At 38.0% G+C, this 15,342-nt stretch overlaps 1 protein-coding gene across 1 annotated transcript in view; it reads right to left on the bottom strand.

Moving 5' to 3' along the window:
* Positions 1 to 15,342, bottom strand: part of LOC115435455 (multidrug resistance-associated protein 4-like) — a 29,942-nt gene that overhangs the window by 11,544 nt on the left and 3,056 nt on the right. The window contains exons 2-19 of the mRNA XM_030157882.1: positions 14,169 to 14,478; positions 12,985 to 13,095; positions 12,727 to 12,847; positions 12,370 to 12,594; positions 12,192 to 12,281; positions 10,898 to 11,061; positions 10,692 to 10,817; positions 5,193 to 5,442; positions 4,779 to 4,883; positions 4,576 to 4,665; positions 4,238 to 4,429; positions 2,446 to 2,540; positions 2,188 to 2,274; positions 2,020 to 2,116; positions 1,520 to 1,747; positions 1,298 to 1,435; positions 1,080 to 1,117; positions 841 to 956 (exon numbers count right to left, since the gene is read on the bottom strand). Coding sequence (XP_030013742.1) covers positions 841 to 956; positions 1,080 to 1,117; positions 1,298 to 1,435; positions 1,520 to 1,747; positions 2,020 to 2,116; positions 2,188 to 2,274; positions 2,446 to 2,540; positions 4,238 to 4,429; positions 4,576 to 4,665; positions 4,779 to 4,883; positions 5,193 to 5,442; positions 10,692 to 10,817; positions 10,898 to 11,061; positions 12,192 to 12,281; positions 12,370 to 12,594; positions 12,727 to 12,847; positions 12,985 to 13,095; positions 14,169 to 14,248 — 2,353 coding nt within the window. The 5' untranslated portion in view covers positions 14,249 to 14,478. The remainder of the gene's footprint in view (positions 1 to 840; positions 957 to 1,079; positions 1,118 to 1,297; positions 1,436 to 1,519; positions 1,748 to 2,019; positions 2,117 to 2,187; positions 2,275 to 2,445; positions 2,541 to 4,237; positions 4,430 to 4,575; positions 4,666 to 4,778; positions 4,884 to 5,192; positions 5,443 to 10,691; positions 10,818 to 10,897; positions 11,062 to 12,191; positions 12,282 to 12,369; positions 12,595 to 12,726; positions 12,848 to 12,984; positions 13,096 to 14,168; positions 14,479 to 15,342) is intronic.

Raw genomic sequence — 15,342 nt, 5'->3', positions numbered from 1 at the left:
ATATTTAATAATTTCAAGACCTGTTTGAGGTAATTTCAAACAAACTAAAAGTTGATTTTAGACAAATGTTTTCCTTTTTTGTGCATAGGGAAATAAAAAGGTAAGCAAGTATAAGTAGTTTTAAGCAGGAATATGATTATGTTTATTTATGCTTTTGGGGATGCTTGAAAGGCTATTAATTTCAGCAGTACATTCACCTTAGATACATACAGACTGCATCTGCAAGAATGAAAGGAAAGGTGAACAGGACGGCGGTGAGACCAGTGATGTTGTATGATTTAGAGTTGGCTGCATTGGTGAAAAGACAGAGAGCAGAACTGAAGGTGGAAGAGCTGACAAGGGAGTGACAAGGATGGATAGGATTAGCAATGAGGGACAGGTCAGGTTGGACAGTTTGGAGACAAAGTGAGAGAAGCCAGATTTAGATGGTTTAGACATGTGCAGAGGTGGTAAAAAGGTAGTAAATCCAGACAAGCTCAGGAGTATGGTGGTCAAAAGTCACACGTGGATCAAAGATTTGCTATTTGAGTGAAAATGAATCCAAGCTCTGAGCCTGTGACTAACAATGGGTTTGTTCCATTCAAATAATGTGACCCTAAAGCAGGGGTGGGCAATCCCGGTCCTTGAGGGCCGGTATTATGCATGTTTTAGATGTTTCCCTCTTCCAACACACCTGTTTCACATGATAAGCTTATCATCAAGCTCTGCAGAAGCCTGATAATGACCTTCAGGTGTGCTGGAAGAGGGAAACATCTAAACATGCAGGATACCGGCCCTGGAGGACCAGGACTGCCCACCCCTGCCCTAAAGTAACATACTGAGTGGAATATGTCCTCTTACCAGTATATATGCCAAGGTAAAAATTGAGACCCAAGTCTTCGTCAGAGGGAGTAACATTAATGCCATTTCTGCTGTCAACAACACTGGTTGTGCTGTTAAAAACTTGCTGTTTTGCCCTTTGAGTTAAAAAATAAACACAAAGTAAAATACATTAATTAATCCAGGTAGTTGAAAGAATCTTTAAGTAATCTTTGCAAAAAAAAAAAAAAAAATCACAGCTAACAAGGCTAAATGCTCACCAGTACACTAACCACCAGTCCTGCAAGATGTACGCAACCTAAAGATGGAATCAAGGTTTAATAAAGAAACGTGATTGAACTGAATTCACTGAACTGAATCAAGAAAAGCACCACATAACAAGAACGTCTTTCCGCTACTGTCACAGTTTTTTTCTCATAATTTGTTAAGAAATCATGCCTAATTTTTAATTCCTCAGCAGGTGTAAATGTTGCGTTACCTCAGCTATGATACTGAGTAGCACTATGATGAGTAAAACCATGTAGCTGCATCCTGTAGTGAAGTATTTTACATAAACGTGGCTACCGACGTTTCCTTCAACCCGAGCCTCCTCTGCCATCGTACGCACAGCTTCAGCCTAAAGAAGAACAAGGAATATTACCTGAATTTTCAGATCTGAGGGGAATTTTTAGCCAAACACACATTTCTAATATCAACCTACTGGTAGGTGGTCAGTGCCAGCGCCCTCTGGTGGTAGGAGGCTGCTGACAGAGCAGTGAGAGTTGCGAGAGTTGCGAGAGCGGTTTGTTTTCGTGCTCCGTAACGAAAGCTGCTCTAGGTCAGCGTTTCGAGACCATCGATCCTGCTCCTCATCACTTCTCACAAGAGACACAATATCAAAGCCAGAGCCTTCCAGCTTGCTGTAGGTCCCCTCTGCCATAATATGACCCTGAAAGAAACAGATCCAGATTCAAGATTGCACCCTTTAAATGTAAGGGTGTGTCTTGTGATCAAATCTCTAACATTAACACTATCTGTCTGAGTTTTTCATATAAAATAAGCGTTGGCTGTGAGACTCACTCTGTGATCTATCTGTGTTTCTAGTCACACAGTTGACAGCATATACCAGTGACAAAATAACTGAGTTTAACAGTAATAGCTTGTGGTAATAAGTTATAACAACCCTACTATATGTTATGTGATTGTTTTTCCTCTACAAACCTCCTTAAGGACCAGAATGTGGTCTGCAGCTTTCAGATACTGCAGCTGATGAGTGACCAGGATACGACACTTGTTCTTCAAAAGTCCACAGATGCACCTATTCACAAACACAGGTTAAATGTTTGCCATCATTAGACCAGTATTCAGACCCAGGTGACCGTAACTCACTGTTCAAAAAGATGTCTCCCAACTTCAGCATCCACTGCACTTAAAGGGTCATCCAGGAGGTAGATATCAGCATCCTGATACACAGCTCTGAAAATGCACACAGGCAAAGACCAATTTCAACATAAAACAAGCCTGTACTTTTTCACTTATGTGGCAAATAAGCCAAATTAATGCTTCGACTTTTGCAGCAGTATCTGTACTTCTACTTGAGTAAAGAAGGTGTCGAGTATTATGTGCTGCAGAAGTCGCTGTTCTCACCTAGCCAGGTTAACACGAGCCTTCTGGCCTCCGCTAAGGGTTGCTCCTCTGTCTCCAATGAGCGTCAGGTCTCCATCTGGGAGCAGCTCCAGGTCCTGCACACAGTCAGAGTGACAGCTTACTTCAAGTAGCAACAAGAATAAGGAAGAGAACACAACAACAGTCTTCCAAGGAACTCAAAGAAGAAAAAACATTGGCTTAAAGTCAAGAATTCCAGCAGCACTTGTCATGTAGACAAACTGTTTCACTGTAAATAAATACCAACATTTTTCAGCTTGTGGACTTCATTGGGATCATCAAGAAATACATAACCATACATTAAAAAAAGTATCTAAAAAAAATGACATGATTGAATAAATATTATATTTAAATACAAAGGGTTACATGTGATCTCACCAACCCATGAAAGATCACTAAATTGGCTATGTGACTAGTGACAAAATCTTGACCTGTAGCAAACTAAAGTCTAAATGTTGGGAAAAGAGACAAGAAAAAGTAAACAGCACTAAAAATAAACAGTTGGAGAAACATTTTGCTACTAATTCAATTCATTGGTAAAAAAAAGTCAGTAACATAACTGGGTGGTAAAAGTGCATCTTAGACAAGTAGAGTCTCTCAGAAATAAGATCAGAGGAAGTTCTGATCTGCAAAAAACTGCATCCCAATGTTTTTTATGAGGAGTTATAAATGCAAATAAATATTTTGGCTCTTCTTCAGGGACAAAAGTAAAGCATTTGGTATAAGGAGCATGAATTAAGACAGTGCTTTTGTAGGAACATGTTTGCATGAAGGAACTATGAGCAATATCTGTCATATGTAACCTCAGATTACACTGTCAAAGTCTTTTAATCCGGGCTCCTATAGCGTAAACCAAATTAATTTAATTATTTTAATTATACGGGAGGTGCTGACAGTTAATAGTACGACTGGAAAATCTTGCTTTACTAATTGTTTACCTTCATCCTGGAGCAGGAGACAGCTACTTTGTTTGTATCCCTAAATTAACTATTTATTCTCATCCTATCTGATTTCAACCTATTTTTGTTTAAACTGAATCTCCTGCTTTATATTTTAGTTCTCTTGATTTACTGAACTGTCTTCAGTGAATATTTTACTGAGATTTATTTAATTCAATCAGGGATTTTTTTTGTAGGTTTATTGACAACTGAATAGTTTTCTCCTATCAACACTAATTTCAATTTGTTGACAGACTAAATAAAGGTTGAATTAATGAACAAATAGACTACACTCAGATTTGACTGGAACACAATTAGGTTTTGTGAAGATAGTCACAGTGACATATTAGGAAAAAAATAATCAGTGTTTTCACAGTGAATTGTTTACACGCTTGTGCAGAAGACATTTACATTGTCAGCTGTGATGTTGTTTATGCACCTTATATTCAATAATTGCACATATATCACACTGTTCACCTCTGACAGTCTTGTACATTTACCATATTATTTATCTCTGACAGTTTGCACAATTACTCAGATATGGCACATTTATGTAAATATAGATTTTTCTATTAGTAATAATAGTTTAAAAAAAAATTTATATATATTAATACATTCTCTTTTGTATGCCATTGTTAAATGCAACTGTTGTGTTTGTTTCCTAGTTAAATTATTATATTTCTTTTTTTATACATCTTAAATTCTCTTGACATTCAGTGTGGACATCAAACTAAGACTTCCAATGTACAGGGAAACCTGTTTGGTTTTTTTTTTTTTCTTTTACTGTACACATGACAATAAAACGCTTTGAATCTTGAAGTGTTTTTGTTTGTCACCTTCTTTAAGGCACAGGCTCTGAGGACTTGCTCATACTTCTGGGGGTTCAGCTCTTTCCCAAACAGGATGTTACTGCGGATGGTTCCAGGAAACACCCAGGGCTGCTGGGAGGCATAAGTGAGCTGACCTTTGACTTTCACCTCCCCCGAGTCGTGAGGTAGCTCCCCCAGAATGGCACTCAGAAGAGATGACTGGAAAAAAAGGTTTTAAGGGTGCGTCAGCTGCTTGCAGGTGGTAACCAATGCAGATCAAGCTTTTCCAGTTTCAGGTTTACTGTTAATAAAACAAAGTGTGCCTTGTTTTGTTTTTAACAGCTAGTTTACTTTGGGTTAACAACCTTTCCTGCGCCCACTGGTCCAATTACAGCCAAGAGTTGACGTGACTTCACAGTGAAGGAGACATTCTGCAGAGACGGAGCATCCATACTCTGCCAAAAAACAAAAAGTTGCAGGGATCACCGAACAGCATATAAACACGCTAAAAATCATTGAATTAAATGACAGCAGGTGCAAAATAAAATTCAAAGTGTTTAATATTCACCTTATCCCAGTAGCAGGTCAATTTATGGAACTCAACAGGGTGTTTTATCTCCTCCAGAGGTAGCACTGAATGCCTACTGCCGACCTCATCCAGCAGGAGGAATGTCTGAGAAAATGACCCACATGCCTTTATGGTGTTCACAATTTGCTATCCGGTAGAGAGGTAAATGTACTGCAGTCTCAGACTACAGTAACAGATTAAATGATTAATAAGTAACAGCTCACTTCACTTAGATTTAGAAGGTCTGTAATGAAATGTCTGTTCCTGTGTTACGTAAACTATGCTATGAACTAAATGAAAAACACACTGCAGACATTTGAGAGGTATGCACCATTGAATGTGACCTTCATTTTATGATGTTTAAAGTACAGTAACTTCATCTTAACTAAGAATGTCGCTAGGTGTACAACTAACCTCAATCCTACGAACGCTGACTATAGTCTCTGACAGCTTCTCGACAGCGAGGGGGAAGAAAAGCGTGACAGTCAGCTTGATTGTACCGTAGAGGGACACAGTGACGAACACACTGCTGGCGTTGATGGTGTTTCCCAGGAGAGCGTAAACGGTGAAGGTAACAAAGACGATAATTTTGCTGCTGGCAAAAAATGTGGCCATGTTGAGGCCTCGTAGGTAAGAGCTCTTCATGATCTGACTGATTTCTTTCCTGGCAATATGAGACAAAAAATAGTGTTAGATCCTGCACCGGTGACTTCATATCAACTATGAACTATTAGAATGATCAATATAACATAAGAAAAAAAAAAAAAAAAAAAAATATATATATATATATATATATATATATATATATATATATATATATATATATATATATATATATATATATATATATATGGATGTTGTGTGCTTATTGCGTGATAATTGTGTGATGATTTTGGTCATTGTAAATGTGTTCTGGTGCAACTTTCCCCTGCTGATGAGAATTCAGAAAATCAATACTATATAAAACACTGAATACTATCCATCATAACATGGAAAAAAAATGAATATATGTCTGTTTTAGCCATGGAGCATGATGGTTTCTGACAACCGGTGTAATCCCTCTGTCGATGTAAGTGACTCATTTTAAGGTGAAGCAAAGGCAACAATACTCATCTGTAGGTGCTGGTAAACCAAATATAAACACAATATAATCATGAAAATCATTTAAATCTGACTAAATTTTACACACTTAACCTTCAAACATATAGCCAATGGATTTTGTCATATATAGTGAATATCATCCTGGGCATTTTTAGACTTTATTTAAATGTGGGGTTTATAAATACAGTTGTAATGGTTAATCCTTATGTTAGTGTAGAAGATTAATACAAGGAACCATAACTGTTGATTAAGAATTTCCTTTGTCACAGACCAGTGTGACGTTTCCACCTTTTGTCACCCTTTGCCTATACCAGGGGTATTCAAATCTGGTCCTCGAGGGCCGGTATCTTGCATGTTTTAGATATTTCCCTCTTCTAGCACACCTGGTTCAATTAATGATCAGCTCATCATCAAGCCTGATAAGGATGTAATAGCTTCCAGGTGTGCTGGAAGAGGGAAATGTCTAAAACATGCAGGATACCGGCCCTCGAGGACCGGATTTGAATACCCCTGGCCGACACCCTTATATGACCCTGTTTAACCTTGACCCTCTCTCTCAATGACACCACATTGCAGCCCCACCCCCTCTCCCATTCTTTACAACAGCTCATGTGTGGCTGTGTTGAGAGGTGACAACGCACCCAATGTATTTAATCTAGATGAACACAAAATACAATTACTCGTGCCAAATTTATGGACATTTGATAACTGTTTTTCTTTGACGTGAGTTTTCTCTGTGAAATCTGCCACTCAGTGGAATGAATTACCAAACAGTACCAGGAGCTACACTCACAATCAGCAGCTTTAAAATTAAACTGAAAAATCCTGTTAAGATTACTCAGTAACTGCTGACTCTACACACCTTGTGAAACTGACAAGATAAATGTGATGCATGTCATCTGTGACCTGCCAGTAACTCCCCAGGCTAACTCTGGTACAATACATCAAACTGAAATATTTCTGTTTGACATCGTACATGGTTCCTTACAAATACCATAACTAATCGAAAAAATGGATGGACTAATATATATACTAATATATATACACTGTCACCTAGGGAAATATTCAGGAATACTCCAAGGATCTGTCAGTTCTATTTGCCATACCAGAACTAAAAAAAGTTTCCATGTTTTTTCTAAACAGACTAAACAATCTAATTTTTTTGTTTGCTTTTTACACATTTTTACATACTTTTGTTTATATGTGCACTTCATAATTCAAGCTTTTTCTGATGTGGGGTTATTCTTTGACCAAATGATAGGTGTCTTTCCATAAATTAATCCCATACACATTTTGAAATATCCCATTCAAATATGTTTATGGAAATACAGCTGCTGACAACATACACTGCAACCTCAAGTCAACCCATAACCTGAACCGTATGGACAGAGCTCCTCGACATAAAAATCATAACTCAATTTTTTTATACTGTTTATCTCATTGTGACTGCTGTACGGCCCGTTCCAATTTGCTGTGGAATGTGTTCCTGAATCTAAGTATATACATTCTCAAATTAAATAAAGATGGGTAGATGAAACATTTAACACATTTGCAATGAAATGTAAGTAATAGGTCATTTATAACTGATTGCTTTCAGTTCTTATGTGAATTTTCAAGTGTCCTAACCTTTTCTGATGACTCCTGTATATTTTCTCAGTGTGTGTGACTTTTCATATTGAGTTTTGCACTGAATGAACTCAAGTTGCTTTACAGATAAGAGTATTTTCACACATGCTGAGAGTTTTGTTGTAGGACTAATAAACTGCAGTAAAATACTGTCATCTCTTTAACTCAGGATAGGTGACAAAAGATTACATTCTTGATCATGTGATACTTTCTCTCCTTAGGTGCATGATGTACTAACTGTCTGTTCAGATAAAATAAAGAGCACTGATGGTTCCAACCTTGAATTGACTGAGTCTTTTCACATGTCAAAGTTAGAAAGCTTGGAACAATGGTACTAAACCAGTCCTTCAACTTAATGAACCGCATTTTTTCCACTACAACTGTTGACAGAAATCGGTTTACAGGCAAAATGTATGAATTAAAAGTTAAGGTTTGACAATGCTTTCAAATATTCCACTTGCTCTGCTATTGAGCCATTATCTCACTGTATAAAGTGTCAATTATATTTTTTTAAGTGGGGTTGCATGAAGCATATACCCAGCAGTCAGTGTACTAGCTGCAGAGGATGACAGTCAGTTGCTTCCATTTAAGAAAGGCAGACGGGCACACTGACATGAATGCTAAATGATATACTGCTTTAGACAGGGACCAGAGCAAGCTCTATTTTTGCTGCCTGAAAAGGTCTCCCTAAAAACACTGTCATTTGGTTTTCCTTTTTAGCTGAGACCATCATATTTCTCTCTCCAAAGTCACCAGATTCCTCCTGATTTTACTTGATTCATTGAGTTAGTTGTGATTTACCACTGAGTCGATGAGTTACCTACTTGGATCCAAACTGAAATGATAAAACACCAAAGTCACAGAACAGCCCCAACAAACTAACTCATCAAGCCAGCAGCAGACCCGCATTTCCCCTGTTCTTCACCATGAAATGAAAGTGAAGAGAATGGCTTCAGTGTCCAGAAAGGTGCAATATTCTAGATAGAGTCTAAACTTAAACTGATTTTTCTATAGGTGGACCTTCATATGAGGATAAGATGGTCATCAATGTGTTATTTAGCTTCTTGTCTGCTTCTCCAAAGTTATGGCAGACCTGACAGAAAATTACTTTAGGTAATGCATTGACCAGAGTCAACAGAGCAAACATCATTTACAAAGAGAAAAGGTTTCCTAGAAGCACCATGGAAACACCATGAGATAATAATTAAAACAGAGTCAACAGAGCATACAAAAACATTACGAGAGCTATGCCCCTCCCTTCATTACTCACTTTGTATCTCCTCACTTCGAGATTTAATAATTTCACTCTAATTATGGGCAGAGAAATCGAGGCAACATGCTTTTAATAAATAGAGACCCTTTGGCATCATCATTTTAATTTTAAATAACTATTGGTCAAAAGATGATAAGTAGAAGAACTGCTTCATCTCTTATTTAGTAGCAGTTACCATCATAGACTGTAGTGGATTAGTGGCTGAAGGAAATGTGACATCACCCATTTAGTTTCTGAATTTCTGGTTTGAACCCAGTGGTTTTTACCCCTTGACCAAGGGGTACAGTAATTGTTTTGTTGTCTGTTTGTCTGTCCGTTCAATGACATAATCGCATTATCTGAAGAACGCATTGAGATATCTGCACCAAATTTATACTGTGGATGCATCTTGGCATGGAGCAGAAGCCTATTGAAAATAGGTGTGACCTTGACATACTTTTTCAAGGTTTCAAGGTCAAATTGTGTGCCTTGTGCAGTTATAATATCTGAGTACTTTCACATTCAAATATGAATATAATAAGTTTAACACATAGACAATCTAATCTAAATTGCAGGGCAGTAACTTTCAACAGAATCTTACACTGTATTTGGCCAAGGGGTATTAAAAGTGCGCAGCACATTATGTTATTTGGTTGTCACCATGTTGGTTTAAAGGAGCCAGAAGTGACTAAATTTGGACATAATGATAGTGAGGGTCATGAATGAGCTAATGCTAACCACTGGTTTATTGACTCAATACCAGTCTAAACTTCATCATGCACTGTGTAACAAAGTCATTTCACAGTCGTGTTAGTGTAGTCAACTAACCACAACGACAGTTGAGCTGTCAGTCAAATGTCCTGCTAGGTATTTTTAGAGACAAGTCCAATCTAGGTATATGGCAGCCAGAGCTATTTGGAGCCACTTCTACTGGCCATTAGTGGTATTACAACTTTAAAAATACTGGCTATATTTTAGATGGACAGATGGGCACAACAATGTAATCTTTCAATTAACTTTTAAATATGACAAATAATTGAATGAATAATTGAATCTGAATTTGAAAAACAATCATTAAAACATCACATTACAAAACATTCACTTTCAAGGTCCTGCCTCAGCCATAGCTTCTTAGGAAACCTTCCTGAACCTTCAAGAAACATTTAAATAAGTGACACATCTTTGTGTCTTTCACATAGAAACACAGAGGAGTCACACAACAGAGATAAAAAAAAAGCCACTGGGTTCCTAGAAGCACCACAGGAAAGGTTAACACCATAAGGTAATATGTCAACGACAGAGTGAAATAGAATAACTAAAGACTAAACAAAGAGGCTGACGTGCAGGAATGCAGACGGTCAAAGGTGATCACTGCTTAAAGTCAAATTTTATACTCAGTCAGGCTCTGAAAGTATAATTCCACAGAGGAGCTACTTCAGTGACAGTGGTTACCGTCTCTAAACTGCAAATTTGTGTTTGTTCTCCAAGCCACTAGGGCCTTCTGTTGTAACCAGTGGGGTCTCATGCTCTGCTCTGGTTTTAACTGTTTGACCTCAGTGGTCCATATAATCACTGAAGTGGAACAGTCACCTTAAATACTCACTGAACAATAGAATTATTGATCTCCATCATCAGAATATCATTCGCACCAAAAGCTCTATTTTATTTATCTTTCTGTCTATGTGCCCCATCTTTAAATATTTAATTATAATTGCTTGCACAATAAACAAGAAGAGTATGAGTCTGTTTGTAGAAAGTCAGCCACTCAGATACCCATGACTAACAGCCTAACAAAGCTCTCAACAGACCATCACATTCCTGAGGTTTATAACTGATTACAAAACACAATTCCCACAATGGCATGGTTTTCAATATAGAATTCTGTAGCACAAGTCTATTTTACTGTCATGTAAATATCTGGTAGTACCTCTTACCTCCTCACTTCAGTTAGGAGAGCTGAGAATGGTTTTTCCCACGCATACATCTTGATAATCCTGATGCCAGACACCACCTCATTCATGATGCGGATTCTGTTATCTGTCAGGACTGCTGTTTTACTCCTGCAAAAATGTTGTGTGTTGTGAATGAGTCAAACAAAAAGTCTAGTTCTTGATGTGTTCATGAGGTGTGACAGTTTTACCTAAAGACTCCAAAGAGTTTTCCAAACCAGGTCTGTACAGGCAACATAAGGGTAACGACTGCGACACCGGCCATACACGAGGGCCCAATCTCATACCAAAGGAAGAAGATGATGACCGCGGCCTGCAGAGGTCCCAGCCACAGGTAATGCAGATTGAGCAGAATCTAAAAGACATGATATTAAATAATGAGCAGAAAACAAACACAAAAAAGTAGAACTGCCACTAAATTGTCAATCTGCATGTTGTTTACATATATGTCTCTCCAGACTCATATAAAATGTGTTCTGGAAACTACGAAACAAAGAGATAGACTGACCCATTGCTGTGGTCAGTTAATCTGAGCTGCAATTTGTGCTGACTTTTATGGAAAATAATAGCCCAAAGAAAGGAAAAAAGCACACCCATAACTTGAGGAGAATATTTTCCAAATAATTCAACCTCTCATTTGATCCATTTTATCACACTAGAACCCGTGGCAGTGGGCAGAGCCTGGAGACACAACACTAGACTAAAGACAGTATCTTGGTTAAGGCACTGACAGGAGAATTAACTCTGTTTACTTGTTTTTAATGCCTAGTATCAGAAGAACTGGAGGAAATGCAAACCCCCTTGAAGAGACCTGCTCTGACAGGAACTCAAACCTGGACCTTCTTGCTAAAATGTTAATTTACGATTTATCATGATGGATGATGTCGTGGAAGTTTCTAGCACTCTGGATACAATTTGAATCAAAACACAGAAGACACTGAATCTAGGTTAAAGCAAGTATATTTTTACATTTGCAAAAATATATTGAGAGAAGACACCGCACTTGCCTCCCTAGTAAAGAAGTTTTAAACTCAAGGTGATCACCATTAAAGGTCAGTTGTCAGTGGGTGGTTTTACTTTTCACTTATGTATGCATTCTCCTTTTACAGTGATGGTGTATTGAACACAGCAGGTGGCATGAGAAAATGAGAACCTTAACATGTAACATGTTGTAATTTCTTTGTCAATGATGATGTATTTATAACTGTGACAATGATGCTCAGTTCAACACTTTTCCAGTTTCTAAAAAATCAATGATATTTCAATGTATGACTATGCTTAACATGTGCGTGTGTATGTGGGGGGGTAATACTGTTTTTTTTACAAGTACTGGCCAGAACAGTCATGAACACCTGGAAAACACATTCCCTCTTCTCTGACTATTACCGGCACTGAGGCACAATCATTGTGAACATGTGCCAACAACTGTGCATTTAGTATGTAAGATTTCATGTAAAATGGGTCAGGTTGTAGGGGTTATTTCACCTCATCAAAGCGGTTGGCATCATTTGACAGGAGATTTACAATCTGTCCGGTGGTTGTTTGCGCCATAGCCTCACTGCTAAGACTGACAGCCTGAAGAGAGAAAATTCACATATCCATTGGGTATTACTGGAGGTATTTGTGTGCATATAAAAATGAACTGTTGTGCATCTTCACCAACCTTCTTGTATATCATGTGACACACAGCAACTCTAATCTTCATGCCAGTTCTTTGGATGTGGTAGTAGTAGACATGTTGAAGGAGGGTCAGACCAAACGTGGACAGGGACATCACAGCAGCATAACCATACGCCAGCCAAAGACTCTGCTTGTCTTGTGGGTCATAGTTCTCAAAGAAAAAGATGATCTTCCCCATAAGAAGTGGCTGGATAACTTTAATGGCTTCCTTTATGATTACAAACACAGGCAAATAAACAATTAATCAGCATACTCATATTGTACCTTTGTATTTAACCATGCAATGTTTCAGTGAAATACTAAGCCAATATTCAATGGAAGCTTTAGATATCTTATGTACCAATGATAACGCTAAAAGTCCAACCACTGCATATGTCTGTCCGTAAGACTTTATGAGAACTCTGGTGAGTCTGGGTTTCTGAAGGTCCCTTTTAGCCCTCTTAACCTCGTGGTCCCAGAAACTGAAGAACAAAAGAGCATATTCATCATCATTTGTTCATATGGCTGCTGTATGTGTTCTCACATTACTGGTAATGGCACTGGTACAAACAGACAAACAAAATTACATTTTTAACCTCATGCTACAGAAACATCCTACCTCTGCAGCTCCTCTCCTAGTCTTTCAGAGCGATCCTCAGGAAGAACACAGTACATGTCATTTTCCTCAAGTGTCTGCTTGTGGCCCAAGCGTAGCAAAGGAGTTAACCAGCTGAAACAGTGAATACCACACTTATTAGAATAAACACAGATGCTTTCTGACAAATGAGTTTTGCTATGGACTGTGACATGAACAAGTGATCATAATTAGTTAATACATCCATTGTGGAAAGTCCTGTATACAGTTTAGCCTCATGTTGGTTTGTTAAACAGCCAGATTCATCTATATTTTAGTATTTAGTATTTAGTACTGCTGAGTGTAAAGACTGCAGCATCTTTTACCTTGAGACAAAACAACAGTAAATTGATTATGTATAATAATATGCAACTTCTTCTGGAGCCAGGCATATTCAGTGGCTGTATTTTATAAGTTCACTTCAAACAACTTTATTTGCCCCAAATGGGCAATTCATTAGCAGCTTTCTCACATGCATTTATCAATCAGTAAAGGAAAGGAAATATTAAGAGACGTATAAGCCCATATTAAATATTGTTGCCCAATTAGTGGTAACACTGTTTCTTTGATGGTAAGTCTAATATGCATTACCCTATTTATGGTGTCTTGATATTTTTAGTAGCATGTAGTTAAAAAGCCCCAAACAATTTAAGTTGTTCTGTGGGTTCCTTTCTAAATCTAAGGAAACTTTGACTGTTAACATCATGCTCTAGAATGTAACTTGGAGAGCACATCCATCGTGGGTAATAGTCCACTAGACAATATTTTAAAACCAAAAAAAAAAAACAACTTAAACAGAAGTTTTGCCCCTTGAGTGGATAGATAGGCTTCACCATACTGAGTAGTTGGTAAACTGCTTAATTTGTTTTTTTCGTTTTTTCACATTTGTTTAAATTATGATTTTACATTATTTTAACAATTGCCTTGTAATGCTAACAAAATTAAAAATAATAATAATAATAAAAATAAAAATAAATAAATCACCCAACCATTCAACTTTTTCAACCCTCCAAAACAGGGAAAGTAAAAAACAAAAAGCACAAATGTTGTGCAATCATACTGGATTAGATAAGATTAGACCCCTTCTGTCCCATTGACAGAATGATGGATGTGTCCCTGCCCTTCTTCACTTATGCATCATGCAGCCACCAGTGAAGACATTCACTTACCACAAGAAAAGCCTTGATAAACAGCTGGAATGTGCCAGCGGATTGCTTCTGCCTGCTGTTTTTTCCGTCTCTGCAGTCATTGTGACTTCATGTGGTTGCAGTGACCCTCTGAAGACACAACTATCTAACTATGCTCCCCAGGAAACTGGCGCACGGCTGTTTTTACAGACATGTTCGTCTACATTCAACATGTGCTGTTAGCTAACATCAGGTTATGAGGGGACTCGGCCAATTACAGGGTTGCAGCTGTTGGAACCAGCGGTGGGCTGTCTTTAAAGACGCCGGGCTGAGTCGTAGATACAGATGTCACCTGTCATGCGAAAAACGTGGCAAATGTAAGTGAAAGCAGGGAGAACTTTCAACGATTTTAAGTGGCGTTTGGAAGTGTTTGGAAATAACGACAGTACGATGTGTAAACACTTGTTTTTATATGTATGCGAGTAAAAACAGATTTTAAAGAACACCTAATACTGAAGCTTTTCTAAAACATTTTACTTACTTGTCCCGTTTGGTTTAAAATGAATATCTGTAGTCGACTTTTTGAAGTTTGTGATTTTTAGGTAAGTACTTCTAACGCAGCATTTCAACTGTCTGGTTGATTATTTAACGTTTACGAGAGTCACTTGAATGCAGCACGCATACTATAAACGTTTCCACGCCTTTTTTTTAAACAAGACGTAATCACGTGTCGGGGAAATTACAGTTAATTCAGACACGTGAAGTCCTGTGCAAAGGTTTATCACCAAGGAGGGAACAGACCCACCGCAGATCCGCAACGGGGTGCTTCGTGTCGGATCCGCAACTCCGCAAATCCGTCTACACGAAAAGCAGCCAGGGTTCAGTCCAGACTATTTTAGTCTTGAAAAACAGAACAGACACAGTGAACAAACAGCCCCATCATATGACTGCTGGTGGGAGCTTCCTCATGAAACAGTTCACATGGTCTGCTGGGCACTGGTTCAATGTGTACATTCATAGTTTAACACTGGAACAGAATGGGCATTTGGAAAATAAAAGTAGACACTGGAGGCATCCTTCAGATGTGACCTTTGGTATAATAATCCCATGATAAGATAAGGCCAGGATAAGAAGTGAAAGAGGATAATGTATGGTAACAGATCCAGCACTAAGACCACCCTGTGTGTTATGATATAGTAATTAAAACAAAGTTCAT

The sequence above is a fragment of the Sphaeramia orbicularis genome, chromosome 2 (genome assembly GCF_902148855.1).
Source record: "Sphaeramia orbicularis chromosome 2, fSphaOr1.1, whole genome shotgun sequence".
Lineage (NCBI taxonomy): Eukaryota > Metazoa > Chordata > Actinopteri > Kurtiformes > Apogonidae > Sphaeramia > Sphaeramia orbicularis.
The sequence above is the reverse complement of the archived record's forward strand: the minus strand, read 5'-3'. Positions and strand labels throughout refer to the sequence as shown.